We start from the raw sequence: 19,165 nt of genomic DNA on the forward strand, positions 1-19,165 counted from the left end.
AATGCAGAAGCAGTGCCTGAAAAACTAAGCACAAGCTTCCTGCTTCCACTACTCACGATTCAGACAGGCCACAGTTAACATGTTAAAGGCTCAAGTTCATGACAGACATGGCTGGTTTGAAAGGGCTATCAGGGCCTCTTCTCTTTAAAAAGAACACAGGAGCACAGCTTAGGCCTGGAAAGCTGCATCTGAACAAACCACAAGACTCCTGCAACAATGTCCTTTGGACAGAGACCAAAGTGGAGATGTTAGTCCATCATGCACAGCAGCACATTTGGAGAAAAAGAAACACAGCACATCAGCACAAACATCTCACACCAGCTGTCAGCAGCGTGGTGGAGGCATGAGGATTCTGGCCACAGGCCTTCTAGAGTCAGATGTGAGGCCATCTGTCCAAAAGCTAAAGGTTGGACCAAACTGGGTCAACAGGACAAAGATCCCAAGCACAGCATCAAGTGTCCAACAGAAAAGTATCCAGGTGCTGCAGTGGTCCAGAGTACAGACCTCAGCGTGACTGAGATGCTGTGGTGGGAGCTTCAGAGAGCTGTGCATACATGCATGCTGCAAAACTCACTGAACTAAAGTAACTAAGGAAGCTCAGAGCCTTTAATATGTGCAGCAAGATGTCAGAGATCTTTAGGTCTGTGGTAGCGAGTGCATCTATTCTCTGTTCTCCCTCAGACTGATTCCACCTCGCTGCCATAAGGAACACTACCATTCTCTTCAAAGCTGTATAATAACTCTTCGTTCTGTCAGACCCCAAACATATTTGTATCATACCTCCATGCAGCTGTTATTCTCATATTTAGAGAGTATTTATGATTTATTAATGCAACTTGCAATTCTCTCTTACACAATGTGAGTCTTACTTGTACTGTTTTAATCCAACTTCTTTTTTCATCACTGTCGTAAATATATAAAGTTCCTCACCTCATCGTGTAAGGTCTTCATCAGGCGCCTGCAGCACTTTTATTCTAAATGTGTTGTTTATTGCAGACTTTGCTATTTTTGCACTTGATCGAGAAAATAAAAACATGGTGTTAGAAAGGATCATAATAAGTCATGTTTAAAGGCTAACCCCACTGGCCTGTTACACCAAGGAAAAATATGCACACTGACAAAATGTTACTGCAGCTAGAACTTCTGCACGGCTGTTGTTAACATCTTGCAGCGGTTAAACACTGACTGTCAGTGCTAAACAAAACCTTTCTGACAACGAAGTCGATACAGTACTCAAATAATGCTTTGATGTGGAATAATCTAACATCTTTCACCAGCTACAGGTATTTTATTAGTGTTTCAGCCCACAGCTGCATATCTAAATGTTTACTACTTTGCCCTCCGGTGAGTTTCAGAGTATGATGCGATGTGCACCGTCTCAAAGGTGAAGGAATTACATGGATCACGGGTCAGTAGGAGAGAAGCAAAGGCCATCTCTGCTGGTACTTTCGCCACTTTGAGTTCTTCCTTCTCAACATCTCAATCCAATTCAAACCACTGCCAATAAGCATATCTGTAACCGGAAGGTCGCCGGTTCGATCCCCGGGCTCTCTGTCCTGGTCGTTGTGTCCTTGGGCAAGACACTTTACCCTACCGCCTACTGGTGTTGGCCAGAGGGGCTGATGGCGCGATATGGCAGCCTCGCTTCTGTCAGTCTGCCCCAGGGCAGCTGTGGCTACAACTGTAGCTGCCTCCACCAGTGTGTGAATGCGAGAGTGAATGAATAGTGGCATTGTAAAGCGCTTTGGGTGCCTTGAAAAGCGCTATATAAATCCAATCCATTATTATTATTATTATTAATAACAACGAAGGACATCGTTGACTGATGTATGAGCGAGGCAGCAAATACATCGCAGGGTTACCTAGACAACAGAACTTGGAGTGTCCACTAGTGACCACCTGTCAGCTACAAAGCAAAGTGCAACAATCAAGCTGCTTCAAATGTGGACCAATTTTCAGGAAATAGCAACAATTCTCCAGAAATATTCTAGAATTCGCCACGTTTGGTCAGAAGATTATTGTACCATTGTTTCCACGATAGCGCTGCTCAACACTGAGCTGCAGGCACCTTAGGATTTCACAAACAAATGCTGGGAAATGCTGATTTGAATAGAAACTCCTGTTCTCTCTATTCCAATCCTGCACTCCTGTGCATTTGTGTTCTAATCCCTCCTGCCGGCCAGCCTCCTTCCCTCTATCCTACCAAAGCAAAGCGCTGCTGCAGAACAACAGCAGAAACTGTAGCGCTGGCCTGACGCCCAGGCAGGGCCAAATTCAGAGATAATACATGCTTCTTTCAGAAATACCTCAACACTTTCTATAAAGGATTTACAACATGGGGTTAGAGTATAAGGAGCTATTCTTCGAGTATAACAATCTACCTCTGAGCATGTGGGTGTGCAGCGTGAGATAGAGAATGGCATCAGGAAAAAAGGGGAAATGAAAGAAGGAGAGATTCAAAAAAGGATATAAAAAGAGGAGGTGCTGGGATAAACACACAGGGAGATAAAGCGGGAATAAAGAGAGGAGATAAAGAGAGTGAAATAAAGGGGAGAGAAATCTGGTCTTCAGTCATCTTTTCGAGAAGTCTTTTCTTTTTTTGGCTTTGTTATTTTTGTTCATGGGTGAACACAGGGTCATGTGCCAAATACTACACAGCAAACATCACAGAGCATCATTATGACTTTGAGAACTCGCAGTTTGGGTGCGTGTGCATCCACTGTCTGGGAAGTTGTGTCTGGCTGATTTGTACGGGTGTCACCCAGACAAAACGCAGCACATTTACATCCCTAATTGTCTCCCGGCCTGTCTCCTTTGGAGAAATGTGGAACAAATCTTGATGTCAGACTTGTGTTTTTAAAAGTTTTTAATGAGAAAATGAGCAGCAAAAGGCATAAACAAGTTGTGAATTATAAATCACATTGAGCGAAGACGACCACCCGTCGTGATGGAGGGAGAAAAAAAAAGACAATGAGTGTTAAATATGCACAATATTACGCCAGCACGGCGCAGATCAGGCTTCATGAAAGCAATCTTTATCACTAAAAGGAGCGTGCAGGCCAGAGATACGGAGAGCTTCTGCAGAAACCGAGGGAGCGCACGAACAAATCGCTGATAAAAAAGAAAAAGTAGTCTGTGTTTGGTATGAAGATAGAAATAGAACAAACGGAGTGTTTTCTGAGTTAAACCCGGGGCCAAAACCAACACATGATGAATTAGTTAGATTAAGAGCAATGCCCCTGGGACATGTGTGCAGAACTGATTCTGTCAAAATATCACCGCCGATTTACATAATCATTGATCTGAAAAAGGGGCTTCTACAGCTCTGTGTGCTGAAATATTGACTTTCCCTGTCATTCCTGATGTTTTTCTAGAAAACCACGAAGTAAAAAAACACATCAGAATAATGATGTGCGTGTCGAGGCGGGGGCTCGACAGAATTCCACGTGCTGCTGAGTTCAGGCTTCAGATGGTCCTGTGGCACTGGAAGTGTTTGCTACAGAAATAAAATGTCAATACTCTGGCTAACCTTTGGTTGCTCTTTCAGCTGTTCCAAAAAACTCCACACACGGAGTGGTAATCTGTCCACATCCACACAAAATGCTCCACAGCCCCTTTGAAGTGCTTCTACACTGAAACCGGTCCATTTTGCTTCACCGTTGCTGTCAACCCTGCAGAGGGCAACTGACTCTTGGCCCCGTTTCAGCACACAGGCCAACAAGTAATGTGGGCAGAGCGGCCGACGGCTGAGGGGAGCATCTGATCTGGGTCAGAAAGACGTGCACTGCGGTCGTGGTGGCGACAGTGAGCTCATCCCCCACAGAGGGACCCTCACTACTTCTGCTTCACTGAATAAACCATCCAACTCTCCGCTGTGCTAATGTCAACAGGTGTTCAATTTGTCTCTGCAGTGTGGGCTTATGCAGAGTAATTATATGGCAAAAGAGCTCTATAATAGAGACTAACCTCACTGCATGATGCAGCAGCACTCTTGCTCTCTGCACTGTGAGGAGCTAAGGAGAAAGGCATTATCAGACCTGTAGCAGGCTTGACATTCATGCTTCATATGGAGAAAGTCACATCCGAGTCCTCCACAAAAGCTTCCCATGAGACAAAGGAAGGCACAACACAGCCAGTGACCAGACACATTTATATTCATGACATCATAGTGTGTTTATGACATCAGGTTGTAGCTGTTCTAAAGAAAATGCACAGAGCCAAATATACTAAGTGGAACTAATAAGCCTGATTGCAAAACGCTGTGTGCTGGACTGGAAAGTTTGTCGGGTGAATAATCTATAAAACAAATCGTCAGCCAGTTCTTTTCAAAGATGCCCTGCACCATCAATCAGACCTCAGGAGGGAGCGAGTAATCCACTAACCAGCACAGCAGTGTAACTGTGGGGTTCATGCACATGTCTCAGAATAACACTTCAGATCAGGAAGCAGCTGAAGAAGCAGCAACAGGTTCTGATTAAAGGGAAACTGTTAAAATCTGAAGGTTGAAGGAACCTGTAGGACAAATAGAAGAAACCAAAAGATGATTTGCCACCAGATCCTGATTGATCCACGCATGCATCACTCCCCTTTATTCTGACTTAAATCCAGTGACCCCTGAACGACATTCTTTGAACACACTTCACACCTGAAAAAGAAGAAAAGACTACATGAGAGCTGATTTGTGAGGCTGCAGATCTCTACATGCGCCCTGCTGTGTGAAGACACAGACGTCTGCTGCCTGAAGTTTTCATTACGAACCAATGTCTGCGTAGCAATGTAACTAATACCCTGAAACACTGTCAACTCTGCTGCTCACTGTAACTTTATGCATGTGTAATGAGCCACTTCCCCCTCTCTTGGTCCTCCATGTTAAGCTCTGCTCTCTTACATTAAACAGAAGCATTAAGGAGCAGAAATAGACGCGTCTCAGCTCGAAACATCTGGCTGAGCAACTACAGGAGCCAAAGGTTAGGCATGTATTCCCTCCTCATTCCAAATAATCAAAGCAGCAACTTTAACAACCACATAAGGTGCATAAAATATCATTATTTGAAAAATTTGAAAATTGCTCTTGCAAACGTAAAAAAAAAAATCCTGTCCGAGTGGTTCCTTCATTTTCTCTCTAACTTTTCAACACCTACGAATACATATGCAATGCACTTCTGCGAGCTGCAGAAGCACCTGTGTTTGTGACCTTTAATAAATCTGGTGCAATATTTCCTATAAGTGCACTCTTCCTATTGGAGTTTAGACTGAGATAACGCAGTTCCTGTAGTCAACATCCAGCCAACATTCCTTTACAGGTAGCGTCGCACTCACAGCAGTTCGACTGCGTTCTTGTTTACAGGTGGAGGGGTATAATTACTGGGGAAACATCCACCATTCCCGAGCAAATACAGGGAGCACCAGTCATCTTGGATGCTGGCAGGTCTGCTTGTTCAGCTCTTTAGCTCCATAACCTAAGCAAGACCCTATTTTTCACCAGGGGCAGCAGAGCAGATCTTTCACTGAAGGTCTCTGTTCATCTGTTGAAATATAGATACTGAATAAAGCACTGAAAAGGTTAAGATTGCAAGGAGGGATCCAAAAATAGTGGCAGTGCTGTAATCAGTCCAAACATGCATGAGGTGATTACTCTGAAGAGGAGATTGGACACATTTAAATCGACAGATTTCAGTTTATTTCAGGCCAGTTTCTGAAACCATAGTTGCTGCTGGCTTGTCCCACCATAACTCAAATCAGCTTTCAGTTCTTCTCCCTCGATTCTGATCATTTAGCTCCAAGCATGCCTTCTTTAGCTTTTTATAGTTCATTGAAGGCTGCCGATGTGGGTTTCTTTTACTGCTGTGTTTTAGAAGAATGGAGCCAGGGGGAAGGTGGCATTTAAAACGTCTATCAATGCATCACAAATGGATGCAGTCAGACAAAGTTAATGATAACTGGGCTGTATGTCTGTTTTAGAGGGCACAGTACAGTAACAACCAGAAACTTCTCTCTGTGTTTCATTTATTTATCTATTCTTTTCTAGACTTGGTGGTTCAGATCAGCATCAGCCAGCCCGGCCTGATAATCAAACCTGCCCAACACAGACACGGTTGCAGTGAATCACTCCACACCGAGCCTGAGTCAACAGTTTCTCTCGATGGCTCCCGGATACATTCAGCCTCAACACTGTGTCATCCTCCCGGGGCTGATTGGCAGCCTCAGGATGACTGTGCTTGTGCAGAGCCCAAGGCCTCTAGAGATCCGATTAGAGATAGAGTCCCTCTGGTACCTTAATGTTCTGATGGAGTTAGGCTGCCTGAAAATGAAATAAAATGTGTTGCTGCTCAGATTTGCCAGAAACTACAAGAAAACTGGAAGATGTGGAAGTTACTGTCACCATAATGTGATATATTCATATAATTTTATCATATTAAGTTACAATTTGTAGTTGTTAAATCATTAGTAATTAGCCAGTTTGGGTGAGTCACACTCACCGATAAAGATGCTGCTCTATCAAAGGAAAGGTCATTCGTTTTCTGTATGCTAGGCGAGCCGTCCTTTTAGCACAGTTCAGTTTGGATGGTGACAGCAGCTGATGCTGTTGTTAGGCGGCCCACGTTACATGTGTTTGTAGGTTACTGTATGTAAAGTGCTGGCAGAGATCTCAATCGATGTAATTCAAATTAGTTTTACTGATATATGCAACTGTTCTTGAATTTTAAGATAAAGATCCAAAAATTAACAGCTCCTTATGAGCAAGAAAAACACCCTTTTAACAGGAAGCAACCTGTTAAAACCAGGCTCAGGGAGGGAGGGCCACCAAAGACACAGTGTGGAAGAAAGCCTGAGATTAATAAGGCTGTATAAAGACACACAGAGAAAAATTTGAGTGAAGAAGAAACACCCAGTGCATCATGGGATGCCCCCAGCAGCCTAGACCTATTGTAGCATAACTAACGGAGAATTCAGCATCACCTGATCCAGCCCTAACTTTATGCTAGTTTCAGAAAAGGAGCAAAGAGTTAGAAGAGGAGATAAAATAGTAGAGGTGTAAATATTACTGTTGTTTAGAAGCAGGTGTAAATAAAGTGACACTTTTTCCTCATGAAATGACAGTTTTCTATTAATGCACGCAGGCTGTGTCATTGTAAGGACTTTACATTACAATATAAAGCACCTTGAGGTGACTGTTGTTGTGATTTGGTGCTATATAAAGAAAACAGAACTAAATTGATGGGTCAGTTTAAGATTGATAACGGTTATCATCGCTCCATGTTTCACCAGTAACTAGTTTTTAGAAGTCTGGTTAAACCAAGCTGTCAGGCAGCTGCTGCTGATTACATCAAAATGGTGAGTGTGGCAAAAGTTTTGACCCCAATACATTAAAAAAATGAATTTTCACTATAATCAAAACCATCTGTTTCATTCTGGACTGTATCTTGAGGGTCTCCATGAAGCTGGACAAAAAAGAGTTCTTGAGTATTCAGAAATTAATCAGTTTGGTTATAAAAAAAAAGTTTATAAAGACCGTCTCACCCTGATTCCAAGCTCCACATTTTCTCCACCATAAATTTCCATGCCCTCATCAAGCAGGCCAATCTCTTCAAAGTATTTCCTGTCGACCACAAAGCAGCCAATCAGAGCAGGGCTCCTAGAATGAGAGGAAAGAGAAAAGGTCACAGAAAAATGAAGCTTGCTTATATTAAAGTGAATGCACTGTCATTAGGCCCTTTAAAAAAATATAATGCAAAGCCTTCTCCTCTACCCACATACAACAGCTATGTCCTAATCCACAATTAGCCTCATACTGGGGCTAATTGTTGGGATCAAGCCCCCTGCAGATCTATTTTTCAAGTACACTGCACATTCGCTGCTCTAAACATAGTCCTTAGTCTTGCATGAAAACCCAAGCAGTGCATTATACTCACAAATGATGCAGCTGTCAAAATGATGCCTTCACCTAACACAACTACTTCAGGACATTTTGTGGAAATTCAGGCGGGAAGAGTACACAAATCTTTCATCAACATCAAACTGAATCAACAGGGGTGAAAAATAACTCCTATTAGTATTCATGCTGTCAGTCGCACACATCTCTTCTTATCAATATGAAATATAGCAGCGCAGCAAAAACAGCTTGTTTGGGTGAATTTTGCATCCCAGTGGATACACACAGTGGCAAACAGCCAGAAACCAAAAAAAGACACCCCCCACACCCACCCCGGCTTTCAACACATTCTTTTTCATACAACATTCAGTTAAAGAGTTGTTTTATTTTGCAGCCTATAGCGTACAGCAAATACTGAGCTATGGAGTTCACATTATCAATCTGCAGTGGTGCTAAATGTGAAGTGCAGAGGAAACACTTCCAGGTGTGCTGAAGCAGTAAGAGTTCCTTTCACTGGAACTAAGAGCCGAGCCCCCGCACCGTAATCCCCCCTCCACCAAACTTTACACTTGTGCAGTCAGACAAGTACCGTTGTCCTGGTAACTGCCAGATCCAGACTCGTCCATCGAACTGCCAGACGAAGGAGCGCGATTGGTCACTCCAGAGACATGTCTGCACTGTTCTGTATTTCGCTTTTGTTCTTTTAGAAAAAACTGCATTTTAAAATTAATTTGTTATTTCTGAGCTTTAGTCCCATGCACACACATGCAGCGACTTCCCAACTTTAGTAGCAGAAACAACAAACGGCTCCTTTCTGAACTCCTGAGCTCTCCCACACTGTTTATTCTGCCTCGGTGTAAATTAAGATTTTGTACTTTAACGTAGTATCCATTATCACATTCAAACGTGGATTTTCTGAAGCTCAGAGGAACAATGTGCGTCCGAACACTGCCACTCAGACCGTAACTCATCATCTTCTGATAACTAGGAAGAGCACAATACGCATGTTTACTTAAGAAATTAGATACCGATTTAACAAAACTGCTCTGAAAGCCATTAAGCGGTAACAATACTCTCAAGCGGTCCTCCCGAGCAAATCCAGCAGCAATCTGCACTTGAACAAAAGTGCTTAAGACGATAGAGAAATAAATAATTGGGCCCATTTATCTTCCTCCATTACAATATTGAGCAGGATACGTCCTCTTGTTTTTGTCCAAATCTATAAACACTGTATTATTGATTCACTTGCCATAAACCTCAACAACAGACATGTTATCCTCTTTGCACGTATTGGTGAGCAGGCAATTCTGCTGTCATTACTGGGCTGTTTGTCTGTACTGGTCTCTGGTGTGCGTCTAAGCAATCTTTCTCCGTTATATTGGCAACACTTTCCTGGCCACTGAAGATCGTTCTTTGTGGGTATGCGTGGTGACTGTGCGTGGTGTTCAGGACATCAAATAAGCAGACATAAAATGTACCTGCTCTCCTTCTTAAATGTTAAATGTAACGGCCCACCGAGACCGTTTTTATGTCTTACACTTAATTTGCTTTGTAGCTCTATTGCTTCCCGCGGGTTTTATACGGGTTACAATACTGACACTACACTAAGCAGAATTTACATGCGTAATTATTCATGGGGATTAGTGTTGGAGAAATTATAATGTAAAAATAATGAGCTTAGTAAGTGATCTTATCAACCCTACTTCAATATGCTTCAAGTCAAACGATTAATAATTAATACATTCTTGGACTTCTTTCACATAAAGAGGTTCCTTTTAATAAAATAAAACCATTTCTTTTTCCCCTCATATTTTTTTACATTATCGAGCCTCAGAGCTCATCTCCCCTTTACCTGATAGGCGCCGTGTTGTTGTGCTGCGTCCACCAGGACTTTGGCGGGTTGAGGTATCTGCACCACAGCTCCCAGTCGAAGCCCTGAGCAGACAGAGGGTATTCCTCGATCTCAAAGGTGTCATACTTGATGTTGTCAAATGAAGGCGAGACCACCCGGGTCCGGTCCTCCTTTATTCGCTGCAGAATAGGCTCCGCCCTGCAGGATGATAAAGTACAGATAGGAATGTGTTTATAAAGACAAAAGCGAATTATTGAAGAGATCGGTCTTCCGCTGCGAGCTGCAGGGATTAACATGGTCTCTCCCATCATCTCACATCATGTTGTGAGAAGAATCAACACCATAAAGTATAGATTACTGGAAAAACAGTCTTTGTAGATGTGGTTTCATCACATTATGACTCTGCATCAGCTACAAGCAGAGCTGTGCTAAGCCTGTCCGAACCTATGTCTTCCCCACCCAATGCACACATCTCCTGTGGTGTGCACAACCACACTGAGTTCTGTACTGCACAGGATGTGGCACTGGGCACTGCTCTCGTCGTTCACTGCTACCGGGGGAAGTTTCTTCTGGTCTGAGGTCATATTAGAAAGAACCGAGTACCAAGGGAGGACAGGCAGGGTGTTTGTGGCTACTGAGAGGGGTGAGAGGCTCATGTGTATTGGCGTGCTTCCCGATGCAGTGAGGGGGCGACTGGTGGCACCAGCTAAACCACCAGCTGGAGCGATTGGCACACGCATAATGGGGTCAGTGTGCCCACCAGCAGACACATCCATTTGTGCAGATTTGACAGGGAAGCACTGCTGCCCGGCTCACAGGCAGGGGCGTTGGGGGCCCAAAAGTTGTCTGTGAATACCCCACAAAGCTGTGGTGGGTCTTGAGTTGACTGCACAAAGCACAAAGTGATGCTAAGAGAGGTGTGGAGTGGAACCTGGGGGCACAAAATGCTTGTCCGACTGTATTTGTAAGACCTGCGACTGATTGGTGACCTTTCTTTGTCTTTTCTGATTGACTGCAGGACAAGAAGGAAGAGCCTGCTGCTGTGCTGCTTTATCAACTACTCCCCCTGGAGGATTATGTTATAGTGTTACCTTGTTTTTTCTAATATTCCTGTGCAGTTTTCTGGTAGGACTATGTTGAGCGAGGAGGAGTGAGCAAGCTTTCTAATAAGCTTTGATTCTTTTCCTCTAAAGAGACGTTTAGTGAAGAAATTACATTTTGTTCCAGTAGATATTTGTTTTACTCATTCATTATTTCACTTTGCTTTTACTTCTGTACGGGCGTTGATTCTTTTGGTGTGCACATACTCTGTTGCAGCCTTTTTATTAAATGTATTTCTTTTAAAAAAAGACGGAAAGCTTTTGTTGAGCAATCATCTTAAAGTTGATACACGTGGTTCAGAGCAAATTTGTGTGCTATTAATTTGGTCACAGTTTTTTGTCATGTACAAATACAGTCATCTCAAAGAGAGGATAATAAACTTCAGGTAACTGATCTAACATCCAAGACTGGACCCTAAAAATTCTGACTGCTCTAAATGTCCCTAAAGGATGGAATAACAAACACCACAAGACACAAAATGTTCACCTTGAATCATGTTTGAATTTTTGAGCCTTATTTGCCTCTTTGCTTTGTTTTGATTAAATAAATATAAAAGACAGTTTTTGTGGTCCTTTTTGTCTTTATTGAGCCTAAATCTCATTGGTGTATTTTCACAGTTTATGTTCCTGATTCTGCTCCGATTGGTCAGAGCAATCAAGTAATTTTATCCAGCTTTTATTTAGTTCAAAGCTCTGTTTCAGCAGTGTCATTATCTCCAAGTACCAAAATGCAAATGAAGAAGTCAAAAGAAAACAGAAAAGTCAAAAGGCCCCAGACACTGGCAGAGGAAACAGCCTAAATTATTCCTCTTCTATCTTATATTTGTCATGAATATTACTGATGCAGCCTGCTGTCAGCTGAAGATTCTTTGCCCTTATGAACTTTATAACCCGGGTGCGTGTTCAGGTTTGTTTGTTTTAAAATTAGCATTTTAAAAGTAGAGAAATAAAAAATTCTTTAAACTGAATTTGAAGCTTAAAAAAGTCAAACATGTATTAAATATCACACGAATGAGTCTGTCTGGGAAAAAAGAATGTGATAAAACAATCTGGGGAATTGTCAGTTCAAGCTGGGAAATGAGACGGCAGTCTTGACTGGATCAGGAAGGTCATCCCGCTGGAGAGCAGCGAGCACAGAGCTGAATCAAGGACTGAAGGAGTGCAGCTGAAGGCTCATCAGAGACAGCAGAATCAGTGGAAGCAGTAAGGTGGTGTCTGGAATATGAAGTCCTTGAGAGATCCGATTCCATCCTACTTAGCCTTGTAAGCCATTCCAGATCTGAGAATTGAATCGGAGAGTGAGTACAGGAAGTGGCTGGAAAATTCAGCGTTGGGGGGCTGAAGAGAGTCCAAAGAGTCCAACCAGAGCCAGGACTACAAATGAAGTCCTTGATCAAGTAATATGGAATTCAGCGGATGTTGACCACAAGGCTACGGGGCTGTGGTGGGATGATAACTTTGGCAAATGGGACAGCTCTTAAGATTCATGGGGGGATGTTGGCAGCCTGGGCAGTGATCACACACAGAGGGAAAGAGCACTGCTGTTGAAAAGCTGAGCAGATCACAAGATGTCCTGCTGCAGATAACGTCTGTCCCCAAGCAGAGATGCTGTTTGTCTATTTTTAACTCTTTGGCATTCAAACCTCGGACATTTTGTGACATTTCTTTGTTAATTATGTGGTTCTTCCAGGAAACAGAGTAGGTTTGTGATATAAAAAAGAAAGGTTGAAAGATTGCAAAGCAGACATTTAAAAATGTTCCTGTTTTAAAATACAGTCAAAAGACGATTTTTATTTATATTTAGTGAAACAGGATTTAAATCAAAGTGGGTTGCAAAGCAGCTTGCAGAAAAACATAGTCCTTCTCTCAAAAGCAGGGCATAATTCTTTTTTAGCAGATATCTGTACTTGTTGTCTCTTTTCAGCAATTAAGGTGGACCTTTAGGGTTCCAACGTTCTCTTGTTTTTTAACCTGAGACACTTTTTAAGGAGTCATGTTCGACTGTATGAGCAGAACCCCGGACTGCAGCTTAAAGGTGTGAGCTGTGTCAGTTTAAAACACCCTGCATATCTGGATGGTCCATCTTCAAACTCATTCAGGGCAGACAGGCAGGAAGAATTCAGCACTGACATTTCTGATGAAGTGTGTGAAAAATGTTTGGAAAACAGAGTCTCTTAAAATGCTAGGCATATTCTGAGTCGTCCACGATTGCACTTCTCTGCCACTAGATTACATAAAATATTCAAAGGGATTTCACCTCTGTGCATAAAATGTTCGACGAAGGCAGGAACTCTTTTAGTTTAATAGATTACAGACTTTCTGAGGTTAAAGTGAAGGATTAATATGAAGCTCAGGTTGTCTCCCTGTACACAATGAAGAAGCCTGCTACACTCCAGGAACATGGGGCAGCCCAAACTTTTGTCACAAGGCTCAAGGATTTAGGAAATATACCACAATCAGAAAAAAAGCAGATACAATGGTAAATGGTAAATGGCCTGTATTTGCATAGCGCTTTACTAGTCCCTAAGGACCCCAAAGCGCTTTATACATCCAGTCATCCACACATTCACACACTGGTGATGGCAGCTACATTGTAGCCACAGCCACCCTGGGGCGCACTGACAGAATGAGTCAAGCCATTTACCTGACAATGACAACAAAGTTAAAATGATTGGTTAATGGTCTAATCGAGCAACAGTATTCTAAGGTAATCCCTTTCAAATATGATGTAATACAGTAATCTCTCCTTAATGTCAGAAAACACCACCGTTCTTAAATGTTAGATTTTCTTTTAATTTACAGTGGTTTTCCACATTTTGTCACATTACAGCCACAAACATGAATCAATTTTATTGATTTGCAGTTATTTATTTGTAAAAAATGTTTGGTATCATGCAAGATTTTCGTTCCACTTCTCACGTGTGCACCACTTTGTGTTGGTCTTTCACGTGGAATTCCAATAAAATTGATTCATGTTTGTGGCTGTAATGTGACAAAATGTGGGAAAGTTCAAGGGGGCTGAATACTTTTGCAAGACACTGTATATATTTTTGTATATCTCTACCTTTCTTTCCAAAAATCTAGAAAACAGATGTTTGAAAAAAAGGTTTAATAGTCTTATTGAAAGTTCTTAAAGAAGCAGGTACAGTTTTTTTTTTTTTTAAGCATTATCAATATTAGCTTTAATTTCACGATCACTGTGTCACCAGCAAAATCTGAGAAGAACTGTTTTCTGACTCAAAATGAGATCTGCCACCAATCTTTGCAAAGTTGTGTGCTTGCTGTATCTCTGTCTTATCTAACAAAGCTGGGCACTCGGTTAATGCTAATGAGACAGAACCTTACTGATCCTTTTGTGTGTTGCAAACATTATTGAAACATAATATTATTGATCTGAAGAAGACAAAGGCTGAGTGGAATGAGAAAAATCAGAGCCTTGCCTCTTCAATTTGTGGACTGCTAGAGGCTGTCATCTAAATGCAAACTACCACTGGCAGTTCCAAGAGGGAGAAAACATAAACCTGGCACTGTGGCTCACAGTCATGCATGTTTGATCAGTTCAAGCCCACAGATGTATACGATAATAACATCAGAAAGTCCCAGCATTAGAGAGGAGGAGGGGGGGCTCTTTCATCCTGCACTCTGATTGTTCTTGGGCGGTAAACCCCGCCTATGGCTGAGTTTTTTTTTCATCCACTCGCACATATAAACATAGAAACGCAGCAAGCCCACACAGATAAGCCTGGAATCTTGATATAGGGGGAAATCTGGGATCCACCTAATTAGTGAGACCTTCACATCAAAGAAAGGTAAAGGCTGGAGTGTTCACACGGGGAAGCGCCACGTCAGCTGAGAGAAAATTATTCTCTCACAGCTGAATATTAAAACATGTAAGGTGCTTTGGAACTCATTCATTTAGCTGGAGATCTCCAGATAGATTAACCCCAGCCTCCGTGAACTGCAATTAGTTAATATATCTACAAATTTATGGCAAATAAATTAGTTATATTTGAACAACATATTAGCCAGGAGCAAGTGATTTTAAAAGATCAATTTTAGAAAAAAAAGAAGTGTCTAATAAAATAACTTTACTTTCCGTGTTTGACATTTTTAACTTCATTTAATTTTTTTGTAAACAATAAAAATTCAGAAAATAACTTTTTTTGTGTTGTCAAATGAAGATGAAGTTCCATCTTATGTTAATGGAGCAGCAGGTGTGCCATTATGTCATGTCTCAGCATAGACTGTACATAAAAGATGACATCAGTAACTGTAGTAGTAACTAGGGATGGGTATCGTTTAGGTTTATCCGATACCAGTACCAAACCGGTACTTTTGAAACGGTGCCGGTGCTTAAACGGTGCTCGAACCGGTGCTTAAAGAATCAAGAACACAAACTTTGTCCAAAAACCTCTCATGTTCAGCTGTTTTTTTGTAAAAAGATAACAATGTTAGCCTTTTCTGCAGCTATGGGGCATATACGGCATCACTCTTGGCTGGAAGCAGTGCTTAATCAATGGAAAAAACACAAACTTTGTCCAAAAACCTCTCATGTTTAACTGTTTTCCACTTTTTCTTTGGTCATTTTAGCCTTTTTGGCCAGGGTGAAGGGAGTATCTGCCATCAAACAAGAAGACAGCCGCATGTAGCTATGATGATGTTTGCTAGTTCACCTTACGTGCATTAATGTAATAACGTGGTTAGCCTACTCAACGTAAATTACACACGAACAACATTAAGCTACTCACGCAGAGAAGAACGGCTGCTGCTGCATCATCATCCGTCATCATTTCTGCTACACTGGCAGGGCTAGGGGCCAGGACTCTCCTCTTCGGGTTTTTGGGGGATGTTGCTAACTCCGGGTCCGATAACAGGCACCACACCCGCAGTAGATGTGCTTGGTGTGAGGTCTCGCAGCAAGCTATCAAATACGGCGCATTTCTCGGCTTTTAACAAAATGCTATACGTGGCCAGGTGTTTCATCAGATTCGAGGTGTTACCTCCTTTGCACAGTATCAGCTTAAAGCACTTGTTGCAGGCTGCTGAGTTTGCATCTTTTGCTGTGAAGTACAGCCAGACTTTGACCACTTGGCCTTGGGCATTTTTAATCTGTAGCTCTCTTCTAAAAGAACGTACGTACCTGGGCCCGCCTACTATCCTTGCAAAGGTAAAACGATTGGCTAGAATCCAAAGTGCATGACATCTCAGGAAAAAAAAGCACCGAAATGTGCGCTGCTTTTCGGTCTGGTTACTACCGTTTATGTCAGAACCGGTGCCATAATGGCACCGGATACCGGTACCCATCCCTAGTAGTAACTCATCCATGAATTTGGGGCTCTGTACTTCCATATCATTAATATTTTTGAATACCACTATACATGTTCTTCATGTTTTGTAAGATATTTGTCAGATCATTTTAAAATGATTTAAACATGTGCACACTGATTTTTTCGACCTTTATGTATTGTGCCCTAAACATGTTTTTTTTTTTAAATATGGGAGCCTATGGGGACTAAGTTTGGCAACCAAAGTGACAAAACTGTTTTTCTGTTGTTTTGTTGCAGTACCTGTCTCTGTCTCTATGAATAGCTTTACCTTTAATCAGACCTCATGGTCTAGTGCAACATTAAAAGATAACATTAGAAATAAAACTGTCATGGTCCTGGGTCGAGCGACCCAGTGTTTGAGTTTTATGTATCTTTTGTATTTATTTGTGCCTTAGCTTAGTTCACCTAGTTAATTTCTAAATTGCTGTTTAGTCTTGTTGTCTCCCCCTGTACTAAGTCTCCCTGTTTCATGCGTCATGTCTGCGTGGTTATGTTTAGTTCATGTCATGTCTAATCTCCATGTTTCCTGTTTTACTTTGAAAGTCTGTATTCAATGTCAGTGTATTTAGTTTCACCTCTCCTGTCTTAGGTTCATGTGTGTCAGCTGTGCTCCCATGTGTGGCCACTTCCCCTGATCATCCCTCATGTGTATTTAGTCTCTGTGTTTCATGTAGTCTGTGTCGCGTCGTCTGTGTTCCCACCCTCCATGTTGTCACAGCCAGTCTTAGTATTCATAGTTATGGTTTCCTGTGTCTTCATAGTTTTTCCTAGTTTTACTTTCCCAGTTTAGTCATAGTTTAGTTTGTCACTGCGTTTCTGCCTTGTCTGCACTCCTTGTCACCAGCCACAATAAAGGCTCGCTTCCAGATAAGTTTACTCCAGTCTACTCTCGTGTGTTCGCACCTGGGTCCACCACACACACCACCGCACGGTCTGCCTCCTCAGATCGTGACAAAAACAGTGGAAATCATGCTCCCGTCATGCTTGCTTCATGCAATATTTGCAGCACACTTTTATTTCTATTTCAGTGTTCTTGCACCAGCATTTAGGAAGACTGTTCAAATAAGTGTTAACATTAATTAATACTACGATTTGTAATATGATCAATTTATCTCTGCAGGATACATATCACAGGCTTTGAAAGTGGCAATTAAACCACAGATTAAAAAGCCTTTACATGATCCAGCTGTCTTAGGTAATTATAGCCCCATTTCCAACACTCCAACTATTTTGGAAATTCTTGAAAGAATAAGTGCAAAAAAGATGCAGAGTATTGCTTCAATCAGTCTCAATCAGGTTTCAGAATTCTTCATTGCACTGAAACAACAGTACTGAACACTATGAATGCCCTATTTTATGGCATCTGATAGTGGAGGACTTGCCTCTGCTCTTATCCTGCTAGTTCACAGTCCAACACTCAATAATTTCATTTGAACACTTTGACTAGAGTATCCCGTTGGTATTAATAGAATTGCACTACAGTGGATTTAATCATATTTATCTGACAGATTCAAAATTAGTAATGGAGCTCCACAGGGTTCTGCCCTGGGTGTCATGGTCCTGAGTCTGCCGACTCAGTGTTTTGTGTTTCTTTATGCTTTTGTTTATCCCGAGTATGTATTCTGTTATGATTTGCCATTTGTTAGGTTTCTGTTCTGTGCCTACCCTGGTCCCACTTCAGTCTATGGTGTCACACTGTCTGTTTAGTTCAGTGCCTTGTCTGGTTCTCTGTGTCTGAGTTTCCTGTTTTATTTTGAAGGTCCCCGTCTGATGTGAGTGTGTTCAGTTTACGTTTCCTCTGTCCCATCGGCTCTGATTTCTCCCAGGTGTGTTGCCCTCCTGTCTCTCATCCCCTGATTACTGCTATGTGTATTTAAGCCCTGTGTGTTCTCCTGCCTGGTTCGTCTGTGTTCCACGGTGTCCTGTTCCTCGTCTCGCTGCCTCTCACCCTGTTTGGTATCATCTCAGGTTTGTTATTTAGTTTTCCCAGTTTAGGTTTCTTTAGTTTTGTCATCCCTCACTGCCTGTTTTGCCACTACGCCACTTTGTAAATAAACATCACTAGCATTATCATGTACTGCCTGCATTTTGGGTCCTTTCTCCCTCCAACACCACACGGCTCGCCTCGGCAGCCGTGACTCTGGGACCTATACTTTTTACATAATGTGAATATGTGAATATGTTTCAGTCTGTATCATTAGAAGGCACAGGCAATTTGGCACTAATCAATTTGTTAAACCAAAGGCATGCTTTAAAGGCAATGACCTGGATGACTTCATTTTAAATATAGATAAAACTGAAGTTATTGTACTCACGCCTAAATATCTTACAAACATGGCGTCTAACCACATGCTCTGGATGCTCTGGGACTACCTTGGCCTTCACTGTGAGAAATATTGGCGACACTGTTGCATGGGAGTTTGCCCAACCAGTCTACATGTGTTTTGTGGACTTGGAGAAAGCATTCGACCGTGTCCCTCGGGGTGTCCTGTGGGAGGTGTTGCGGGAGTATGGGGTGTCTGGCCCATTGCTACGGGCCATTCGATCCTTATACAACCGTTGCAAGAGCTTGGTTTGCATTGCCGGCAATAAGTCGGACTCGTTCCCGGTGGGTGCTGAGTGTAAAAGCGAAGCTCTCAATTTACCGGTCGATCTACGTCCCTACCCTCACCTATGGCCACGAGCTGTGGGTAGTGAGAAAGAACGAGATCGCGGATACAAGCGGCAGAAATGAGCTTCCTCCGAAGGGTGGCTGGCCTCTCCCTTAGAGATAGGGTGAGAAGTTCGGCCATCCGGGAGGGGCTCAGAGTAGAGCCGCTGCTCCTCCACATCGAAAGGAGCCAGATGAGGTGGTTCGGACATGCCTCCTGGGTGAGGTGTTCTGGGCATGTCCCACCAGGAGGAGGCCCCGGGGCAGACCGAGGACACGCTGGAGAGATTATATTTCTCAGCTGGCCTGGGAACGCCTTGGTGTTCCCCCGGTTAAGCTGGAGGAGGTGGCTGGGGAGAGGGA

At 42.5% G+C, this 19,165-nt stretch overlaps 1 protein-coding gene across 2 annotated transcripts in view; it reads right to left on the bottom strand.

Moving 5' to 3' along the window:
- The window catches only part of galnt18a (UDP-N-acetyl-alpha-D-galactosamine:polypeptide N-acetylgalactosaminyltransferase 18a), a 180,961-nt gene that overhangs the window by 44,003 nt on the left and 117,793 nt on the right, over positions 1 to 19,165 (bottom strand). For both annotated transcript variants that reach the window (XM_084936564.1, XM_084936563.1), the window contains exons 5-6: positions 9,726 to 9,923; positions 7,522 to 7,636 (exon numbers count right to left, since the gene is read on the bottom strand). In XM_084936564.1, coding sequence (XP_084792690.1) covers positions 7,522 to 7,636; positions 9,726 to 9,923 — 313 coding nt within the window. The remainder of the gene's footprint in view (positions 1 to 7,521; positions 7,637 to 9,725; positions 9,924 to 19,165) is intronic.

This window comes from Perissodus microlepis, chromosome 7 (assembly GCF_051167445.1).
Source record: "Perissodus microlepis isolate ML-2025 ecotype Zambia chromosome 7, ASM5116744v1, whole genome shotgun sequence".
Taxonomy (NCBI): Eukaryota; Metazoa; Chordata; class Actinopteri; order Cichliformes; family Cichlidae; genus Perissodus; species Perissodus microlepis.